The sequence below is a fragment of the Polyodon spathula genome, chromosome 23 (genome assembly GCF_017654505.1).
Source record: "Polyodon spathula isolate WHYD16114869_AA chromosome 23, ASM1765450v1, whole genome shotgun sequence".
NCBI classification, from domain to species: domain Eukaryota; kingdom Metazoa; phylum Chordata; class Actinopteri; order Acipenseriformes; family Polyodontidae; genus Polyodon; species Polyodon spathula.
This window is the reverse complement of record NC_054556.1, coordinates 14,382,730-14,403,521: the sequence shown is the minus strand read 5'-3', so window position 1 is coordinate 14,403,521 and position 20,792 is coordinate 14,382,730. Positions and strand designations below refer to the sequence as shown.

The following is a 20,792-nucleotide window of genomic DNA, read 5'->3' as shown; positions in this document are numbered from 1 at the left end:
TGAAGACCAAAAAGCTTGAACAGGAGTTTCTACAGCACTGGCCAAAATTATAGAATGAACTCATTTTGCTTCATAAAGTCGAATGAAACCTGCTCAGTAATGTTATGTTAACATATTGAAATACATACTGCTGTATGTTTTCCATATACTTAAAGAAAAGCTGATAAAAAATGAAAAATGTGATATTCCAAAATACTGTACTACTATTATGGCTTCCGGTAGACCTTTGCAATATAATTTCAACTTCCCCATATAAAATGGGAAAACTCAGTGGGGAGCACACCAGCCGAAATTGAAATGGTAGAAATGACAAATGACTGCTTCCTAACGCAATTTGTCAATGACAGAATAACTAAAACAGAGGTCAGAAACCTTTTGCAAACCCAGATCACAACACGATCTCATTTCAAGTGCTTTTCAAAACCCAAGAAGTAATGACTTAAGCTAAGGTCTACAATTTAAAAAAAGCAAACATGAAGGAATGAAGCAGAGGCTAACAGAAGTAGAGAAAACATCCACAGAGAAAGGATGGCCAATTTTAAAGAACAAAGTACACAGAAAGATATTTGAAACTGCAAGTCAAAAAGGCCAAGAAAGAGATAGACATGAACATTGCTAAGGGGGCTAAAACCAATTCAAAAAAGTTTTTTCAATATTATAACAGCAAAAGAGCATTCAAAGAGGAAGTAAAATGTCTAAGAGATACAACTGGCAACATCATAGATGAAGAGATGTATTAAATGATAACTTTTCACAAGAAAAAGAAGGATACGTGCCCCACATGCCGACCTGTTCCTATCAAGTTTTAAATAACTTTAGCATAACAGAGGCAAAAGTGGGAAAAGGGACTAGGAACCCTTAAAATAAACAAATCTCCTGGACCAGATAAGATCCTCCCGATAGTACTAAAAGAAATGAAAGAAGTTATTTACCGCTAACCAAGAATATGCAACAGTCTCTTGAGTTGTACCGACAGACTGGAGAACTGCAAACGTAATACCGATCCACAAAAAGGGAGACAAAACTGAACCAGGCAACTACAGAGCAAGCCTGACTTGTACTATATGTAAATTTAATTAAACTATAATAAGATCCAAAATGGAAAATTACCTGTATGGTAACAGTGTCCTGGGAGACAGTCAGCATGGTTTTAGGAAAGGGAGATCGTGTCTAACTAACCTGCTTGATTTTTTGAGGATGCAACATCGACAATCTGAACGCAGTAGGGATTTAAGGAAATGCATGCACATGGATTAGGGAGTAGTTAACATGTGAAAAACAGAAAGTATTGATTAGAGAAGAAACCCCAAAATGGAGTGAGGTAACCAGTGACGTACCTCAGGGATCAGTATTAGGTCCTCTGATCTTCCTAATCTACATTTATGACTTAGATTCTGGTATAGTAAGTAAACTTGTTAAATCTGCAGACGACACAAAAATAGTAGAAGTGGCAAACACCTTTGCAGCAGCAAAGGTCATTCAAAACTAATCTAGTCAGCAATCAGAACTGGGCAGGCACATGGCAAATTACATTTAATAGAGAAAAGTGTAAGGTACTGCACGCAGGCAATAAAAATGTGCATTATAAATATCATATGGGAGATATTGAAATTGAAGAAGGAATCTATGAAAAAGATCTAGGAGTTTATGTTGACTCAGAAATGTCTTCATCTAAACAAAGTGGGGAAGCTATAAAAAAAGGCCAACAAAATGATCGGATATACAGTGAAGTATGTTGAATTTAATCAGGGGAAGTAATGTTAAAACTTTACAAAACATCAGTAAGACCTCATCTAGAATACTGTGTTCAGTTCTGGTCACCTTGCTACAAAAATGATATTGCTGCTGTAAAAAGAGTGCAAAGAAGAGCAACCAGAATTATTTCTGGTTTAAAAGGCATGTCATATGCAGACAGGGTAAAAGAATTGAATCTATTCAGTCTTGATTCAAGCATTCAAAATTCTAAAAGGTATTGACAATGTAGACCCAGGGGAGTTTTTCAACCTGAAAAAAGAAACAAGGACCAAGGGTCACAAATGGAGATTAGATAAAGGGGCATTCAGAACAGAAACTAGGAGGCACTTTTTACACAGAGAATTGTGGGAGCCTGGAACCAACTCCCCAATAATACTGCACCTTGTAAAGCACTTTGTGGTCCACTATGAAAGGCGCTATATAAAATAAAGATTGATTGTTTGATTGTTGAAGGTGACACCCTGGGGATCCTTCAAGAAGCTGCTTGATGAGATTCTGGGATCAATAAGCTACCAACAACCAAACGAGCAAGATGGGCAAATCCTCCTCTCGTTTGTAAACTTTCTCATGTTCTCATCTTATGTCATAAATGGAATGAGGAAGTCTGTTCAGACACTTTGGATTCTTCTGGAAAAACTGAAAGCAGCTCAAAGCAGCTCACAAAGCAGCTCACAAAGGCCAGGTTCCAGCATTTCAATATGGGAGCAACAAAACCCAGAACCACTAAGAATGATTGCAAATCCCATTAGTAATAAAACATACAAAGGCAATAAAAATGACATTTGAAGCTACTTACTCTTTAGATAATAATTCTGCAGTGCAGTTAGGCCATTTTCTGACGAATCACACTAAGAAAGCATCACAATTTTCACAAGCACCGGAGCAATCCCCAAACCAGTATCTAACAACAGTGACTGCCAGCGGACTGGAGAAGTCACTATAAAGAGCCGGTCCCTCGTAACCACGGTGCTCGTCTGTTGAGGGTATATTGGGTATGTTTAGACTCTTGTGTGTGTGTGTATGAGAATCCTGGCTGACAGTTATTAGAGCAATCAGACAGAGCTGGGGGGGGGGGGGGGGGGGGGGGGGGGGGGGGGGGGGGGGGTCATGGAGAGATCGATTAGGGGAGCAGCTCTGCTTTCAGAATGAGCGTCCTGTCCTCCTAGGAGTGGGAACTGAAAGCCTTGGGAAGCATTGCCATTCTGTATGATTTCTGCTTTAGCTTTCGATGCTGTGAAGCTCAGTGTTTCTGACAGACTGCGTTAGTCCAGCACTGTGCTTACAAAGCAAACTGTGATTTAGTGCTAGCATGCGCCCAAGCAGTGAATGGAGAGCATGCCGTCCAATGATATCAGACACTGAAACCCCCTTAAATGTTTTAGAGGAAAGCAGCCGCACTGCACATTTAAAAGTAAAGCGTTTACAAGAAACCACTTCCCAGAACAATCCAATCTGTATCTTATACTTTACAAACAAGTATGTGAGTAGCCTCCTCCCGTCACGGCTGTACATGTATATTAGAGCTCTCAGTAGGACGAAAACGCTGACGACTGTGACTCAACAGCAGAGTACAGAGTAGTTAGCAATGCAATGCTCATCATAACTGGGTGAGCTCAATCCCTTTGCTTGGAATTTCACTCTATAGAGATAATAACCTGGAGGGTTTACATAAATAAATGCTCATGAGCAGTAACTCCACAGGCAGTGCCGAGCTTGAACAATCAATCACTTTAAATTGAATTATTGCAACACAAATAGAAACTTGCTTAACACTGCTACCTTGACTGAGTCTTGCCATGTCATTTGCAAAAACAATATATATATATATATTAATTGAACATCGTTGGGAATAATTTCACTGCAGAATTCTAAATAAATAAATAAATAAATAAATAAACACGAACGCCACCCCTATGCAATAACCCTGCAGTGTTCTATACACTGGTAATATCAAGTCACATTTTCAAAAATCTGTTTTAAATCATACAAATTATGAAGGTTTGTTTTTAATTATAAAAAGGAATGATCTAATTCAGGGGTCTCCAACTCTGGTCCTAGAGAGCTACATGTCGTCCGGTTTTTGTTTCGACTGAACTCAGTTACTTAATTGCACCAATTATTAGCTTAATTAGTCAAGATTAACACGTGTGCCAGATCTTTAGCCAGTGATGGCACAGACACCTATAAAACCTGAGGATTTGGGGCTCTGCAGCACCAGGGTTTGAGACCCCTGATCTCATTGTACATCACTGCGTCCGGCTCTTTCCTTCTGCAAATGCAGATTCCTTTAAGAAGTTTATAAACTAAGGTTTGGGAGGAAGGACTACCCACTACACACATGACATCATCCAGCTCTGGTACCTACCCCTTTGTAGTGTTTGATTCATTCGTACCCCTCCACCTCCCCCAGCTCTGCCTCCCCGGGATCCACCTCCCCAGGCTCCACCTCCTCCAGCTCCACCCTCGCAGCTCCCCCCTCTGTGCTATTTACCCCTCCGCCTCCCCCAGCTCCACCCTCGCAGCTCCCCCCTCGGTGCTATTTACCCCTCCGCCTCCCCCAGCTCCACCCTCGCAGCTCCCCCCTCTGTGCTATTTACCCCTCCGCCTCCCCCAGCTCCACCCTCGCAGCTCCCCCCTCTGTGCTATTTACCCCTCCGCCTCCCCCAGCTCCACCCTCGCAGCTCCCCCCTCGGTGCTATTTACCCCTCCGCCTCCCCCAGCTCCACCCTCGCAGCTCCCCCCTCGGTGCTATTTACCCCTCCGCCTCCCCCAGCTCCACCCTCGCAGCTCCCCCCTTGTGCTATTTGCCCCTCTGCCTCCCCCAGCCTCACCCTCGCAGCTCCCCCCTCGGTGCTATTTGTTATGGGAGGTCTGCTGCCTCGTCCAGAAGGCCAGATGATGGACCCTCAAAGCAAGTGGGTTTGTGGCAGTTATTCATTCTGTACATCACATAATCAGCAATACAATAGGAATTATCACATGTATGTGTTGATGGAGTTAGTCCTGATCTACTAAATTATAGTTACAGCAAAGTAGATTACAGCATCTACTGCCCATCATCATAGCTGGTAAGAACATGTGTAGAATATATGCGTTGAGATATGCAGTGCAGAATCACTTTTCTGTGCTAATAAAGTATTTCCCTTGAAGTTCTGCCTTCACCAGATCATTAGCTCATTAATCAAAGTGATGACAAGCAGACGTTACATCTGTGTTAGCGCACTGCGCCCGCTGCAAAACACAGCCCAATAAATTATGGCTTGACTTGTCAAAGTAACCATTGCCTTTGGAGTTATTCCAGCAACTTGTACATGTTCCAGTCAGATGACACCACTATACCTTTTTATAAATAATTGCCACCAAAAGAAATCAATTTCATCCCATTCTTTCGTTTTCAAAACACTTTTTTACATCTGAATTGTGAAACAAGAGTAGCCCTGGTGACAGTCAAACAAAGCAATCTCACCCTGGAGCTTGTGAACTCTGTAGGGCTCTGTTAGGGTTATAAAGGAGCCGCATGCTTTGCTAGGGAAAGATAACAGAAGCTTGAACTGTTTCCAGTCATCTATTTTAAAATTCAACAAGCAAAATGGAGTCTCAGGACATGCCCTTGAGCAGCTCTGCAAAGAAGACGACAGTAATAGGCTGGTGGCTGTAAAACGAGTCAATCTGAGATTGCAAGCCTCCCAACCTCACAATTCAATTAATAAATGCATTAGCTAGGGGAGCAGTGCTGCTGCGTCAGCACACCGGATACAAGCGTCAGGAACACAGACAGATACAGAGATAGTGCCAATCTCTCCACTCCACTAATACACAGGTTTAAAGACTACACTACATAGGCTCCAGGTGGGTAGTTTGAAAGACATCTATGATTTAGCAAACATTTTAAAGCATGATATCTGGAACTGTACAAGGTTAACTCTCCCGTTATGTTCAGAAATTAGGTACATTTGTTATGTTTTGGGTCATATTGACCCGATGCAATTTCAAACTAATTTAAAACAGCCTTAAATTGATTAACAGTTTTATTTGCAAAGGTTTTACTCTTTTATGCTCTCTTAGTCCAGGAGCTGTGATAAAACTTCTTTGACTGCCAACCTGGGAGCTCCTCATTTTGGAGTGTCTTTACCAGTGAGATGCTGTTGCAATACTGACAAGTGAAAATTAGGCTCTGCCTTGTAGATATTTATTGTTTTTTTGTTTATAAATATCTCCAGACAGGTGCAGTCATTTCCAGAGATAATAATACAAATATAATAATAATAAAATAACAAATTGAATGAGTTTGTTTTATTCCTGCACACAAATCTACATAGATAAATGCCATGGGTCACAGTGACCCAAAAAATCTTATTTGTATAACTGACCTGTTCTGTTTCCTGTATATAAGTTCATGACCCCAACTTAGGAAAAGTCATAAAATATTATATAGAGAATGAAAAGAAAAATAGCTTCCAAGCTAATTGGAAACTAGAGTTGGATCAAATAGACCCAAAACTTAATAAGAGGGTTAAAGAAATCTCTGTTTGCAGGCCTTGGTTTCTGACAGTCTTACACTTTCGTGATCATTTCACCTACATTGTAAAATTGTCCCCACCCCTTCAGGATAGAGGTCTGCTCGGGACTACATTTAAAACCCGATCCGAACCCGACCCCCAAACAGGATAGCCATTTTTTTTTTCCTTTTTTTTTTTTTCCTGAGGACTGTTTGTTTTAGCTTGGCTGTTTGAACATTTGGTGGGCCAATTGCTGTTAGAGGTTGGGTTGATAATCATGCGAGGAAACACCCAGGACCAAATTTTGTATTTTATACTTAAACTAAACAAAGTATGATGGAACAGGTCAGTGTCGGCATTTTCTTTGTTCGGACAAGGTTCTTAAACAATAAATATTGATGCAAATGAAACTAAGTACTTCAGTGTAGGTAATTCCTGGTTTCCAGTTAAAACATAAATAAATAAAGAGAAAAATCACTCTTGATTAATCATATCTCATTTACTTCCTTTCCTAGTAATCCAGCATGGCATGATTTAAAAGAAACATCAGGCTTCTTCAAAACTGTTACCATAAATAGCCACATAGAGCTTGTACATTTGCATAATCATTTTAGACAAGCCTATATCATAGCAAACCGCTAAATTAACATTCAACAACAAATGTTTCACCACAGGTATGGCTTTTAAAACAGCTACAGGATGAACACATCCCCTTTCAGTGTGCCGCTGCAGAGATGAATTTCCTGTCTTTTTGTTGTCATATTTCAGTAATATTTTGCAAGATTTGCATTGTACAAAGTCTTTTGTTATCACTAAATACTACAATGTTGTAATTTTTCGAAACAGTGGATTTAGACGTACTCTTTCCAGCAAGGGAACACTCCACTGCTACACATTCTCCTGTGGATAGATTTTTTTTTTACTCCATCAGCCTAATTACTGATGAATTATGATATAAAATGGGTCATGATATAAAGCGAGTTTCATTACGAGTGCGAGAGAAAAAAGAAAACTAACTGAATTAAAGAGTCGTGTTTTAATACTGTACATTTAGTCGTTCTTTACATTTAAAATGAATGCATATAGTTTTGTATCATTAACTGTATTTTGTATCATTAGCTGGAATGAAACAGTTTGTGTCATTATCTAAAAAAAAGTCGACTTGACTTGTCAAAAAAGAATTGTCGACTGATGAGAGCTATCAATTAGGCATGGCACTTGGTGTTTTTTTTTTTTTTTTTTTTTGGTGTGCATTTGTATAAGACTGACTATGTTAGAATTTGGTGACGTTAGTGTTTTGCAACTGAACTGTATCCTGTTAAGACCGCCCACGCAGCATTTGTTGACAGGCTGCACAAAATGTCAGTTCATTATTGGTTGTTAGTTGCATTGGAAATTAATTCTATCCTGTGGTTACTTTGTAAAAACAGGCCACACAGCATTTGGCAGGCTGCACAAAACGAATAAGCGGGTTTATGAGATGATATGAAGAGAGGCCATTTCAAAAATCGTGACACAGGAAGTGAGTTTTAGGAAGCATTTGCACACAGCACAAGAAAAAAATACTCACTTAAAATTAAAAATGCCATAATCCACTCACTGACACTAACACTAACCAGAACCATAATATACAAACTGCACCTGACCCCGAGCCATAATATACAAACTGCACCTGACCCGACCTGACCCCGAGCCATAATATACAAACTGCACCCGACCTGACCCTGAGCCATAATATACAAACTGCACCCGACCCAAACCTGATACATTGTTGGGTCCCGTTGGGCTCGGGTCAGGCAGCAAACCGCTACTTCAGGGCTCTTTGCTGTTAGTAACTAACCCGCCTCACCCAATGACTGACATGCTGTGTCCAGTAAGAGGCATGACCCGAACACCCTGCTTAGGTGAAATGACACAAGATTTCCTGGAAGGGAAGACAAGCACTTTCTTATATCTTGTGTTGTACCAGATATCTTGTTTCCAAATAAAATCAGCTGTTCCTGATATCTGCCAACCGAGACCTATATAGTGCACGGAACTGCATGACTGGTACGGTTTATGTTATTAGCTGCAACCACTTTAAAGACACCTCTGGATGGTCCATTCAATGTGTGTGTATGTGTGTGGTGTATGAGAGAGTGTGTGTGTGTGTGTGTGTCTGTGGTGTGTGTGGGTGGTGTCTGTGTGTGTGGGTGTGTGTGTGTGTGTGTGTCTGTGGTGTGTGTGAGAGAGTGTGTATGCGTGTGTGGTGTGTGGTGTATGAGAGAGTGTGTGCGTGTATGTGTGTGTGTGTTGTGTGTCAGGCACTCTGAGGAAGGGCAGGCGGGGGCTCCACGACCACACACCACATACTCTCTCACACACGCACATACACACACACCACAAACCACACCTGCATACCACACACGCACCTCTCCTGAGTGTGTGTGTGTGGTGTGTGTGTGTGAGTGAGTGACTATGGGTACTTGCTTGTCTACACTTGAGCACCCTCTGGTTGTGCTGATGTGAAGCTGGACATGGTGACTAAAAACTACAAGGCTGGTTCAACAGAAGGGCTGCTCCATTTTGGAAAAAGTGAAGGATAGGAATCAATAAGGCATTTGATGATGTCCCACAGCAAGTTAAAAAAATATATAATTCCTGGAAAACTGGTAGTCGAAATGATGATGTCACCAGCCTCGAAACAAACATGTTTTGAGGTAAAATGAAGAATAAACTTGTATAGGCAATCTGCATTTAAAGTTGACGAATTGGAAAACTGTCCTCCTGGATAACACAAATATGCAGAATCCTCAAGAGAACATCCTAAGAGGTAAAGATACTCACCCAACATATCATTAGGGGATAAATGTTTATTAGAACGGTATTGTTTCAAATCTGTGATCTAAATAATCCCGAGACATACAGGTAATTCATTGTGAGGTGATGGCAGCGCACACTGAAACATGAGCTATGCAGGAGATTAATCATTCCAGACAGTGCGCTTCAAAGAACTGGGTTCAGTTTTATTTAAAAATGAGCCAGCTTGTTCCGGGAGAGGTATACAGTAGGTACTCTGTGTGTGTGTGTGCATGTGCGTGTGCATGTGGTGTGAGTGTCTGTGTGACAGGGGTCCTTCACAACTCACAGGGACAAGGTGCGCCTGCCCTTTCACAGCAGACATATGTTCCTTCACACACATACACACACACGTACGCACGACACACTCACACACTCACGCACGCACCACACAGACACATGCGCACAGAGACACCAACGCCCAACAAGCGTGTGTGTGTCTCTGTGTATGTGTGTGCGTGTCTGTGTGTGTGTGGTGTGTGTGTGTGTCTGTGTCTCTGTGTGTGTGTCTGTGTGTGTGTCTGTGTGTGTGTGTGTGTGTGTGTGTGGACACACACACAGAGCCCAGTTGTGTGTTCACACCCACCACGTCCACTAGACACACCACCACAGACACATGGTTCTGTGTGTTTTCTTGTACACTATGTTCCACACACAGCTACACGTTGGTGTGCTGTCCTGGTGTATAACACTCTCGTGACGAGTCTGTTGTGTGACAGTGTGTACTGGTTGACATACGCACAGCAAACACACAATGCTACCACACTACACACAACACAGAGACACACAGACACTCACCACACACTCACAGACACAGACAGTGTGTGTCTGTGTGTGTCTGTGTCTGTGTGTGTGTGTCTCTGTATGTGTCTGTGTGTGTGTTCCTGCAAACAGTGCCTCAGTGCACGAGAGTGTCCAGATGGAGGAGAACGCAAAGCACAGAAGGATTTATGATGGTGTTTGACGCTCCAATAAAGCAGCAATTATAAAGGAGGAGAACAGAGCTACATAAAGGATGGGCAGTCAGGCGAGACGATTTCTACTTGTCGTGAGCTTTGCTTGCTTTTTACACTTGAATTGATTGTATGAAGATACATTTCAAATACAACGCCCTAGAATCTCTTATTGCTGCAGCTTGCTGGTACCCAATCACTCCTGTGCTATCAGTTTCTGTCCAATAGTCTAGCTGCAATTCCACATTAAGAAGGTCAAAATCGGGATGTACTGAATTGAAATGGTAAGGTAAAGTATAGAAGCAGTTAAAGTCAACAGAGTTGAAAGGGCATAAGATTAGTTAGACTGAGCTGTAGAGAAAACCGCTAACAACCTCAGCACTGCAGCAACAGAACTGGAACGCACTCAGAATGCTTGTGAAGCTCCTGCCATTCTGACCTCTCTAAGTGCCCTGGCGCCAGCTAACATCAACAAAGCTGCTTCTGAGCTGTACCAAGGGTATACGAGACACTTCTGGGGAGTGTATTCACACACTCTGAGCTCGCTGCCTAAAGCTGGTAGAGATAGCTGCTTTAGTTGTGTGTGCGAGTGCACATTTAAAACAGGCTTCTCTACTCTGGTTTGGCTTCTCGGCTGAGTGGGATGGGTTTGGGTTTTTGTCATTTTTTGTTTCTGTTTTATTTGATTTATTATTCAGGGTTTTACAGGGTCATGGTGTTATTTTATTATTGTTATAGTTTTATTGTGACGTAAGAGGCTTATAAGTGTTTAGGAATACTAAGACTTTGAGAAATTCTAGTCGAAATGATTCTAGTCGAAATTCTAGATGAAATGCTTGTCACTGAATTTATTACGTTTCTTTTAGTATTTTTAAATCAATGGTTACAAATATATGGATGCTATACAAGTGTATGTTTTATTATTATTGTTTTTATAGAAAGTGAAGGACAAGAACAAATAAAAATGGAATTTGCAGCTTAATGAAAATCAAAAGATAAACATTTCAAATCATAAATAGAGACGTGGTCGGAACACCTTTAGATCATATCACCCAATAATGTCTGCATGTCACATCAAACCATTGTATTAATAAAATATGGCACATATATGGGCTTCTTCAGAAGTAAACTTCAAACACACACTCAGCAGCCTCCCTTTGGTCTGATACACTCCAGCCACGATGTCTGCGGTTATATTTTACAAACTTCACTGCTAACCAAGCAGAGCCCTTCACACTGAATACACCTCACACAGTAGCACAGCTTCATCAGCACCCTGCACATACACAGAGAGCACAGCCGAGCCCAGCCTGATCCTAACCCTGCACACACACACAGAGAGTACAGGCCAGCCCAGCCTGATCCTCACCCTGCACACACACACAGAGAGCACAGCCGAGCCCAGCCTGATCCTAACCCTGCACACACACGCAGAGAGTACAGGCCAGCCCAGCCTAATCCTCACCCTGCACACACACACACAGAGAGCACAGCCGAGCCCAGCCTGATCCTCACCCTGCACACACACACACAGAGTACAGCCGAGCCCAGCCTGATCCTCACCCTGCACACAGATACCCTGCACACACACACACACACAGAGTACAGCCGAGCCCAGCCTGATCCTCACCCTACACACACACACAGAGTACAGCCGAGCCCAGCCTGATCCTCACCCTGCACACACACACAGAGAGCACAGCCGAGCCCAGCCTGATCCTCACCCTGCACACACACACAGAGAGTACAGCCGAGCCCAGCCTGATCCTCACCCTGCACACACACACACAGAGAGTACAGCCGAGCCCAGCCTGATCCTCACCCTGCACACACACACACAGAGTACAGCCGAGCCCAGCCTGATCCTCACCCTGCACACACACACACAGTACAGCCGAGTACAGCCGAGCCCAGCCTGATCCTCACCCTGCACACACACACACACAGAGAGTACAGCCGAGCCCAGCCTGATCCTCACCCTGCACACACACACAGAGAGTACAACCGAGCCCAGCCTGATCCTAACCCTGCACACACACACACACACACACAGAGTAGAGCCGAGCCCAGCCTGATCCTCACCCTGCACACACACAGTGAGTACAGCCGAGCCCAGCCTGATCCTCACCCTGCACACACACACACAGAGTACAGCCGAGCCCAGCCTGATCCTCACCCTGCACACACACACACAGAGTAGAGCCGAGCCAAGCCTGATTCTCACCCTGCACACACACACAGAGAGTACAGCCGAGCCCAGCCTGATCCTCACCCTGCACGCACACACAGAGAGCACAGCCGAGCCCAGCCTGATCCTCACCCTGCACACACACACACAGAGTAGAGCCGAGCCCAGCCTGATCCTCACCCTGCACACACACACAGAGAGCACAGCCGAGCCCAGCCTGATCCTCACCCTGCACACACACACACAGAGTACAGCCGAGCCCAGCCTGATCCTCACCCTGCACACACACACACAGTACAGCAGAGTCCAGCCTGATCCTCATCCTACACACAGAGTACAGCTGAGCCCAGCCTGATCCTCACCCTGCAAACACACAGAGAGTACAGCCGAGCCCAGCCGGATCCTCACCCTGCAAACACACAGAGAGTACAGCCAAGGCCAGCCTGATCCTATAAATTAGGTTTAAAAGTTATGGATTGTGTTGTAACAAATACTATAGGTATTTTATTGTGCTTGAGTGGGCTTAAAAGTTTGTAAACACGAAATTCAGAAATGCAGAGGCTCTTCATTATAATGAATTGAGAGATACTGAGGCTCTTCATTATACATTAATTGAGAGATACTGAGGCTTTTCATTATAAATGAATTGAGAGATACTGAGGCTGAGATACACAGCTGTGATTCTCTAACATCCCAGGATCTAAAAACACAAAACACACAGCTGTGATCCCTCTGCGTCACCCTGATCTAAAAACACAAGACACACAGCTGTGATCCTCTAACATCACCCTGATCTAAAAACACAAGACACACAGCTGTGATCCTCTAACATCACCCTGATCTAAAAACACAAGACACACAGCTGTGATCCCTCTGCGTCACCCTGATCTAAAAACACAAGACACACAGCTGTGATCCCTCTGCGTCACCCTGATCTAAAAACACAAGACACACAGCTGTGATCCTCTAACATCACCCGGATCTAAAAACACAAGACACACAGCTGTGATCTTCTAACATCACTACATATAGTGGTTAATTAAAGCTGAAGTGGTCCACCCTAGGCAGGGTTTATGCCATTTGTAGTTGATGATGACATACAAACCGTATGAAAAAGGGGGCCACAGTAGATATCAATACCTTGTAAAAATCACTGTCATTAAAAATAAGTACAGATTCAAACTAGAGTTATCTGCTGGTAACAGATTTCTCTGAGAATTTATATGTGGCAGTAAATTAACCCAAACTTGCGATTAAACTGCTCTTCAGTAGGGTTCATGGTTCTATCAGAAGTTTCAGTTGTTTACTGAAATTTACTCAAGTTATTGAGACAGCAGACCACGGGCCAATGAAACAGTGACACACTTGATATTTGAATCAAATATAATCTTACAGAATTTATAAATCTCAATGCCCGGTATTATACTGTAGAGCCATTTGTAACAGAAGATCAAACCTCTGTCCAAACAATCCATCACCTCTATACATTGTTACTAAAAACTTATTATTATATAACATTCAATAGATCTGATTTGGTTGCCTTTTTAAGAATGCAATGTGAAAGGCTACTTTAAACTAAAGATCTTTCTTCTCTGGCAAAAGCTCTTTGAATACTATCTGATAATAATGAATTCTAGAGAATCAAAGAATGTAGGGGAAAGTACACAGCATTCGCCCATGTGAGTAGAGTGCACAACCCTCGCCCATGTGAGTAGACTGCACAGCACTCGCCCATGTGAGTAGAGTGCACAGCCCTCGCCCATGTGAGTAGAGTGCACAGCCCTCGCCCATGTGAGTAGAGTGCACAGCCCTCGCCCATGTGAGTAGAGTGCACAGCCCTCGCCCATGTGAGTAGAGTGCACAGCCCTCGCCCATGTGAGTAGAGTGCACAGCCCTCGCCCATGTGAGTAGAGTGCACAGCACTCGCCCATGTGAGTAGAGTGCACAGCCCTCGCCCATGTGAGTAGAGTGCACAGCCCTCGCCCATGTGAGTAGAGTGCACAGCACTCGCCCATGTGAGTAGAGTGCACAGCCCTCGCCCATGTGAGTAGAGTGCACAGCCCTCGCCCATGTGAGTAGAGTGCACAGCACTCGCCCATGTGAGTAGAGTACACAGCACAGCACTCGCCCATGTGAGTAGAGTACACAACACAGCACTCTCAGATGTGACTCACAGCACTCACCGCAGCGCTGGCGGCAGCCTCCTTGGACTCTTTAGTCAGGAAGGACAGCATCCTCTCCACCTTCTGCTGCTCTTCTGGGCTGATGTAATCTGTGTCTGGAAGGGAGAGAGAAAGAGAGTGGCACACAGTCACCATGGGAGACACCACCAATACAACACAGTGATGATACAACAGCGTTACTTTAGAAGATGCTTTTTTTTTTTTTTTTAGGATCCTGATTAAAAAAAATAGGACCCCATTATGAGCTGATCGTGCCCCTCCCTCTACATGGTAAACATGACAACTGCCTTGATTTTGCACCAAACTTTTATCACAGCCTGCTTTTAGACGCTTCAGATTGCATTTGGCTATAATGCGACACACTCTGGAACCTTATTACATGGCTATGAGGACCTCTGTGGTCTCTTTCAAAGAGACTGCACCTCAAGCAGAAACAGACAGTTGTGCTGAATTGGGTTTGTATTCATGGAGTGTTACTGTTAGGTTTGTATATGATGATCAGAACCGCAACGCACTTTGCATACCATGAACAACTGTGCCAAACTTGTGTGGTTTTGTGAGTGGAGTAAAGTTCATGGGGGATAGCTTGAGACCACTGACCAAACTCATTTCACTTAACCTGACCTGACCTGAGCTGAGCTGTCAGATGATTCCAGACCTCCAGAGAGTCTAGTGCCATATTTGAGATTCCGAAGTCTAGTTTTCAAAGTAACTCTAACAAGCCAAGAACACGCCTCAAACCAGAAGGGGCTACGAACACCATAACAGCACTACATGAGAGATGACTGGAAGCAAGGAGGCCATTAAGAACATCCATTCATCATCCTTTTTAATGGATCACTGCCCCCCAGGTGGCAACTAATTACTGCTGAAACTACCTCAATGTGCGAGCTCCTACCTCCTCGCCCAGTAGGCTTCAGCAATTGCTGAATTAATTATTCCTGGGCTCAGCTTCTGAATCTCTTCTTTCAGCTGTGCCCCTATCAAACCCTTCGGGATGGGGGTTGAAGCAGGGGCTTGGGTTCTGAAACTCTTGTTTCAGCTGTGCCCCCATCACACCCTTTGGGACAGGGTTGAAGCAGGAGCTCGGGTTCTGAATCTCTTGTTTCAACTGTGCCCCCATCACACCCTTTGGGATATGGCACCCTCCTGCTCTCAGACCTTTATCTGCCCTGTGGACAGACACACAAGTGCCATTTCATAGGGGGGCAGGATTTAAGCTCAGTGCCGGAGAAGCTAGTCCTTCATGTAACCTTTTCTTTTCTTTTCCTGACGAGTGTCAGTGACGCCCCCGTGTTCACATTCATTTAGTTCTGGAGGTCAGGAGCGCTGCAGCGGGGGAGGGACATTTAGCACCATGACATTCTATTTGGCCGTTTTGTGTTCTCACTAATGCTGCCATTTGTCCTTCTTTAACCCTTTACACTCCAAGCAATTTTCGCCTATTGTTGCCAAATTGCCTTTCCGTTGTAAAAAACACATTTATGAATGTCCTTAGAAGCATGTTATTTATATCAAAATTTAAAGCACAATTGGAATCTAGAATAAAAAGTGCAGATGAGAACCAAAAATACGCACTTACAAAAATTATCAGTTTTTTTTTGTAAAATAAACCACGAAAACATGTATATCAATTTTGAGGTTTATATGATAGTCCTATATGTTGGGAAGTTCCACACAAAATTTCAGCCCAATATCACCAAAAATGACCAGAATAACAGAATGTAAACATTGTTTGCAATTTCGGATTTTTATTGGCAAAAGTGTTTTTTGTTGATGTGCGCACGGCTCAAAAATCCTTGTTTGGCCGAGTATCGCATCGAATTTGGTCTTGAATTGAAGCCTGACTCCTCTTCTTTGGAACAAACAAAGAATCATTGTTCCTGGTCGGAGCTACAAAGCAAAAGGTAAGTGGCCCGACGGCGGGCAAAATCCCATATACCGGAGTTTAAAGGATTAAAGTCATCTTTACTACAATCTGACGTGTTTCATTTCAGGAGATCACTGTAAAAATGACCTTGGGAGTGTTTCTTGTTACAGTTTTAAACAAGACAGACTGACTAGGTCTACGTCTCAAACAGCCACTTGGTATAAGTGTGAGGTGGCTTGACATCTCAGTCCACTAAAACGAATTGAGAGGCAAGGGCTGGATGCAAATTGCTAACCTCACTGTTCAAAGGCCAGCGTGTTACCATTTAACTAAACAGCAAGCTCTCCAGTTGAGAGGTAAATGTCTTCTGCTGATGTCAGTATTATTAACTAGAGGAGATCCATTACGAAGGATGGGAGTTAACTAACGTATTCTTCTTGATGTTTGGATTTGTGTCATTTTCTGTCATCACATCCTGATGTTTCTTTAAATCTCAGACGCTTAAAGCCCCTGTGGCCTCTAGGGCTCTCAAAATCCTGTCTATTCTGATATATTGCCCCCTGTACAGATGCAAGAAATAGCACATTATTTTATCACATTGTTTTATGTGGCATTTCTTACTGATATATTCCTTACATCCACTAGGACAGGGTGCTACAAGGGGCATGCTAGACAGAAGTCAGAGAGCTCTATTATTAATAATAATAATAATAAACTTTATTTTATATATCGCCCTTAAAAGCATTTGTCTCAGAGCGAGGCCACAAGGGGTGCTTTAAACGTCTGTGTTGTAAAAAGTCACTAGCATGTGACGGAATACAGAAAATGATAAACAATAAGAAGACCACATTAACTGTGATGTGATTATACCCATAGCAAGTTGCAAGTAACAACAATAATATGACTGCAGAACAAAGTACACTGGGGTGTTACAACACACAGCATGTGTTATTGGGGTTTAAGAACTCATGCAAAACAGAGTGTATGGCCCTTATAAATGTATAAAACACACATTAGAAATCATCTTTCTAACAAAGTAATGCATATACCTTTTTGCAATAGACCAGGATGTGACTGCGTTGCTTCTGAAACTAAGGATACAACAGGGAGACAAGCTCTTGTTCATATTTCTGATTTCCCATCTGCACACTACCATTGCGTCAGAGTGTTTTCTATTAGATTACATGACTGTGATGCTGTGTGCTTGTAAAATCCTTACACTCTGCTATACTGCAATGTAAAACCCTTACAATACTGCAATATTGCAATATAAAACCCTTACAACACTGCAATACTGCAATATAAAACCCTTACATTACTGCAATATAAAACCCTTACAATACTGCAATATAAAACCCTTGCACTACTGCAATATAAAACCCTTACATTACTGCAATATAAAACCCTTACAATACTGCAATATAAAACCCTTACACTACTGCAATATAAAACCCTTACAATACTGCAATATAAAACCCTTACAATACTGCAATATAAAACCCTTACACTACTGCAATATAAAACCCTTACACTACTGCAATATAAAACCCTTACAATACTGCAATATAAAACACTTGCACTACTGCAATATAAAACCCTTACAATACTGCAATATAAAACCCTTACAATACTGCAATATAAAACCCTTACAATACTGCAATATAAAACCCTTACAATACTGCAATATAAAACCCTTACACTACTGCAATATAAAACCCTTACACTACTGCAATATAAAACCCTTACAATACTGCAATATAAAACCCTTACACTACTGCAATATAAAACCCTTACACTACTGCAATATAAAACCCTTACATTACTGCAATATAAAACCCTTACACTACTGCAATATAAAACCCTTACAATACTGCAATATAAAACCCTTACACTACTGCAATATAAAACCCTAACAATACTGCAATATAAAACCCTTACAATACTGCAATATAAAACCCTTGCACTACTGCAATATAAAACCCTTTAACTACTGCAATATAAAACCCTTACACTACTGCAATATAAAACCCTTACATTACTGCAATATAAAACCCTTACAATACTGCAATATAAAACCCTTACAATACTGCAATATAAAACCCTTACACTACTGCAATATAAAACCCTTACAATACTGCAATATAAAACCCTTACACTACTGCAATATAAAACCCTTACAATACTGCAATATAAAACTCTTACAATACTGCAATATAAAACACTTACACTACTGCAATATAAAACCCTTACAATACTGCAATATAAAACCCTTACAATACTGCAATATAAAACCCTTACAATACTGCAATATAAAACCCTTACAATACTGCAATATAAAACCCTTACAATACTGCAATATAAAACCCTTACACTACTGCAATATAAAACCCTTACACTACTGCAATATAAAACCCTTACAATACTGCAATATAAAACCCTTACACTACTGCAATACTGCAATATAAAACCCTTACATTACTGCAATATAAAACCCTTACATTACTGCAATATAAAACCCTTACACTACTGCAATATAAAACCCTTACACTACTGCAATATAAAACCCTTACAACACTGCAATATAATACCCTAACACTACTGCAATACTGCAATATAAAACCCTTACAATACTGCAATATAAAATGGTGCAACATAAAAAGCATAACAAGGTGACCATTTATTTAAGTATCTCAATTATGAATTAAATTCAATTAAATAGTTCACTTAATTGTGTGGATATTGGAGTGGGGATACATTTGCTTATCATTGTTATATACAGTTATAAGAGTTGCCTGCTATATATGGTGTCTGAATATTTCATATTAGTTTTACAATGCTTTTAGAAAGCAATATTGGGGTGTACAGTAGTGTGCTAATGTATTAGAACACCTCAAGATTTGTAAATTATAGATTTTATAGACCTACCTGCATGAAAACCACTGGGTGTGAGAATTTCAACTTCTGTGATATACAAACAATAGGCCAATTTGTGCTTTAATTAGGCATCTTAAACAACTTCTAGAAAGTCTCATGCATTTTACCATGTGTGGCTCTGAGTTCCCTTTCTCTTACTGTTTTAAATTACACTAATTGCACATGCAGCCTGTTAAAGTCATCAATTCAATTACTAATTTGCCTATTATGACAATTATCCAAGACCCAGTTCCAGTGGTTTGATTTCACATGCAGTCCAGATCACTTAGGAGCATCCCTGCCTTTCCTCTCTGAAGTGATGCACTGTGAATATTGTTTTAGATTAACACCCAGGAGGAATTCAATAATTAGATTTCATACCTTGAGCTGCAGTGATCCAAACTCTTGAAATTAAGATGCATAAACTCATTTTTTCTTCCAGTTTTATACCATAAGCCACACACCTGATGAAATCTGCCCCTCTCTTGCACAGAATGAAGGTTTGTCCATTTTTCGTTTTGCTTACTGTGTCTCTTGACTCAATAAAACTGCAATCTATCTTGCCAGGAAAAGCATGCCATACTTCACAGACATACTGCTGGACTCACTAAAAAGCAGCTTTGTGTTATTTATTTGATAATTGAGAAAGTTAAAGCATTAAAAATTATACTATCAAACCCTTTTACTGTTCACAAACGGGCTGAGCTACAATTATAACAATAAGCAAAGTTAACATTTTAACCAAAAACCCGGTACAAGAACAATTAAAACAAGTGTTGCCACAACAGATAGCACTGCTTTCCTTGCGAGTTCCCAGTCATTCAGCAGCAGGCTGTCCTGTAAATGGGGGCCTTGGTGACGTTTGTTTATCGCTGGAATACAGGATTTCGAATCCCAATAAAATTGAATGGCAGAGAGATTTTACTTGTCTTGTGATAGAGTATAATGGAGCTTCCTTCAGCACACAGGGATGGGTGTCATTTGCAGAATAGATGGACAGTGAAACAAAGAGTTTCCAGAGGCAGACAGTGTGCCCTCAAAGCTTTTTTTTTCTTTTCTCATACTGTATAAAGGACTGCTAGCAATCTATATAAAGAGTGAACCTGTTTGGAGAATGTCTGGGTTGGTTAGACCTCCCCTCTGTTAATAAGGGGTTGCAGCTAACAAACTAATTCCATTCATCTCTCCTGTTGTCCACTTCCTCTCGTTATTTAGATCTCAAATGTGCAGTTATAGAAAGATGCTGATCCCATTTTAAAACATGCTATCTGGTACTACTCTAGGTTAAAGAAACATCTCAGTTTGCTTGCCTTGCCTTGTTTTTTTTTTTTTTTTTTGTTTTCAATCCCTGGGTCCTTTCACCTTAGCAGTGTCTTCTGCATCATGTTACTGCCTGCAAAGCATGTGAGGCAATACAAGAAGCAGCTGGTTGGTTAACGACAGGAATGGAAGTGTTGAAGGGGTGGGGACAGTTATACTCTCCAGGTGAGGTACAAGATCACTGCAAAGCAGAGATTTTCTGTAACTTTGTGTATTAGCACACATCATATTTTAAAAGATGCTACAATGTGGGTTTCTTCCAGAACTTCACAA

General features: G+C 41.7%; 1 protein-coding gene across 2 annotated transcripts in view; it reads right to left on the bottom strand.

The window, feature by feature from the left end:
• Positions 1-20,792, bottom strand: part of LOC121297967 (E3 ubiquitin-protein ligase RNF123) — a 159,067-nt gene that overhangs the window by 9,198 nt on the left and 129,077 nt on the right. Inside the window, exon 37 of one of the 2 annotated variants that reach the window (XM_041224620.1) lies at positions 14,408-14,511. In XM_041224620.1, the coding sequence (XP_041080554.1) occupies positions 14,408-14,511 (104 nt within the window). The remainder of the gene's footprint in view (positions 1-14,407; positions 14,512-20,792) is intronic. The other variant, XM_041224621.1, reaches the window with a different exon arrangement.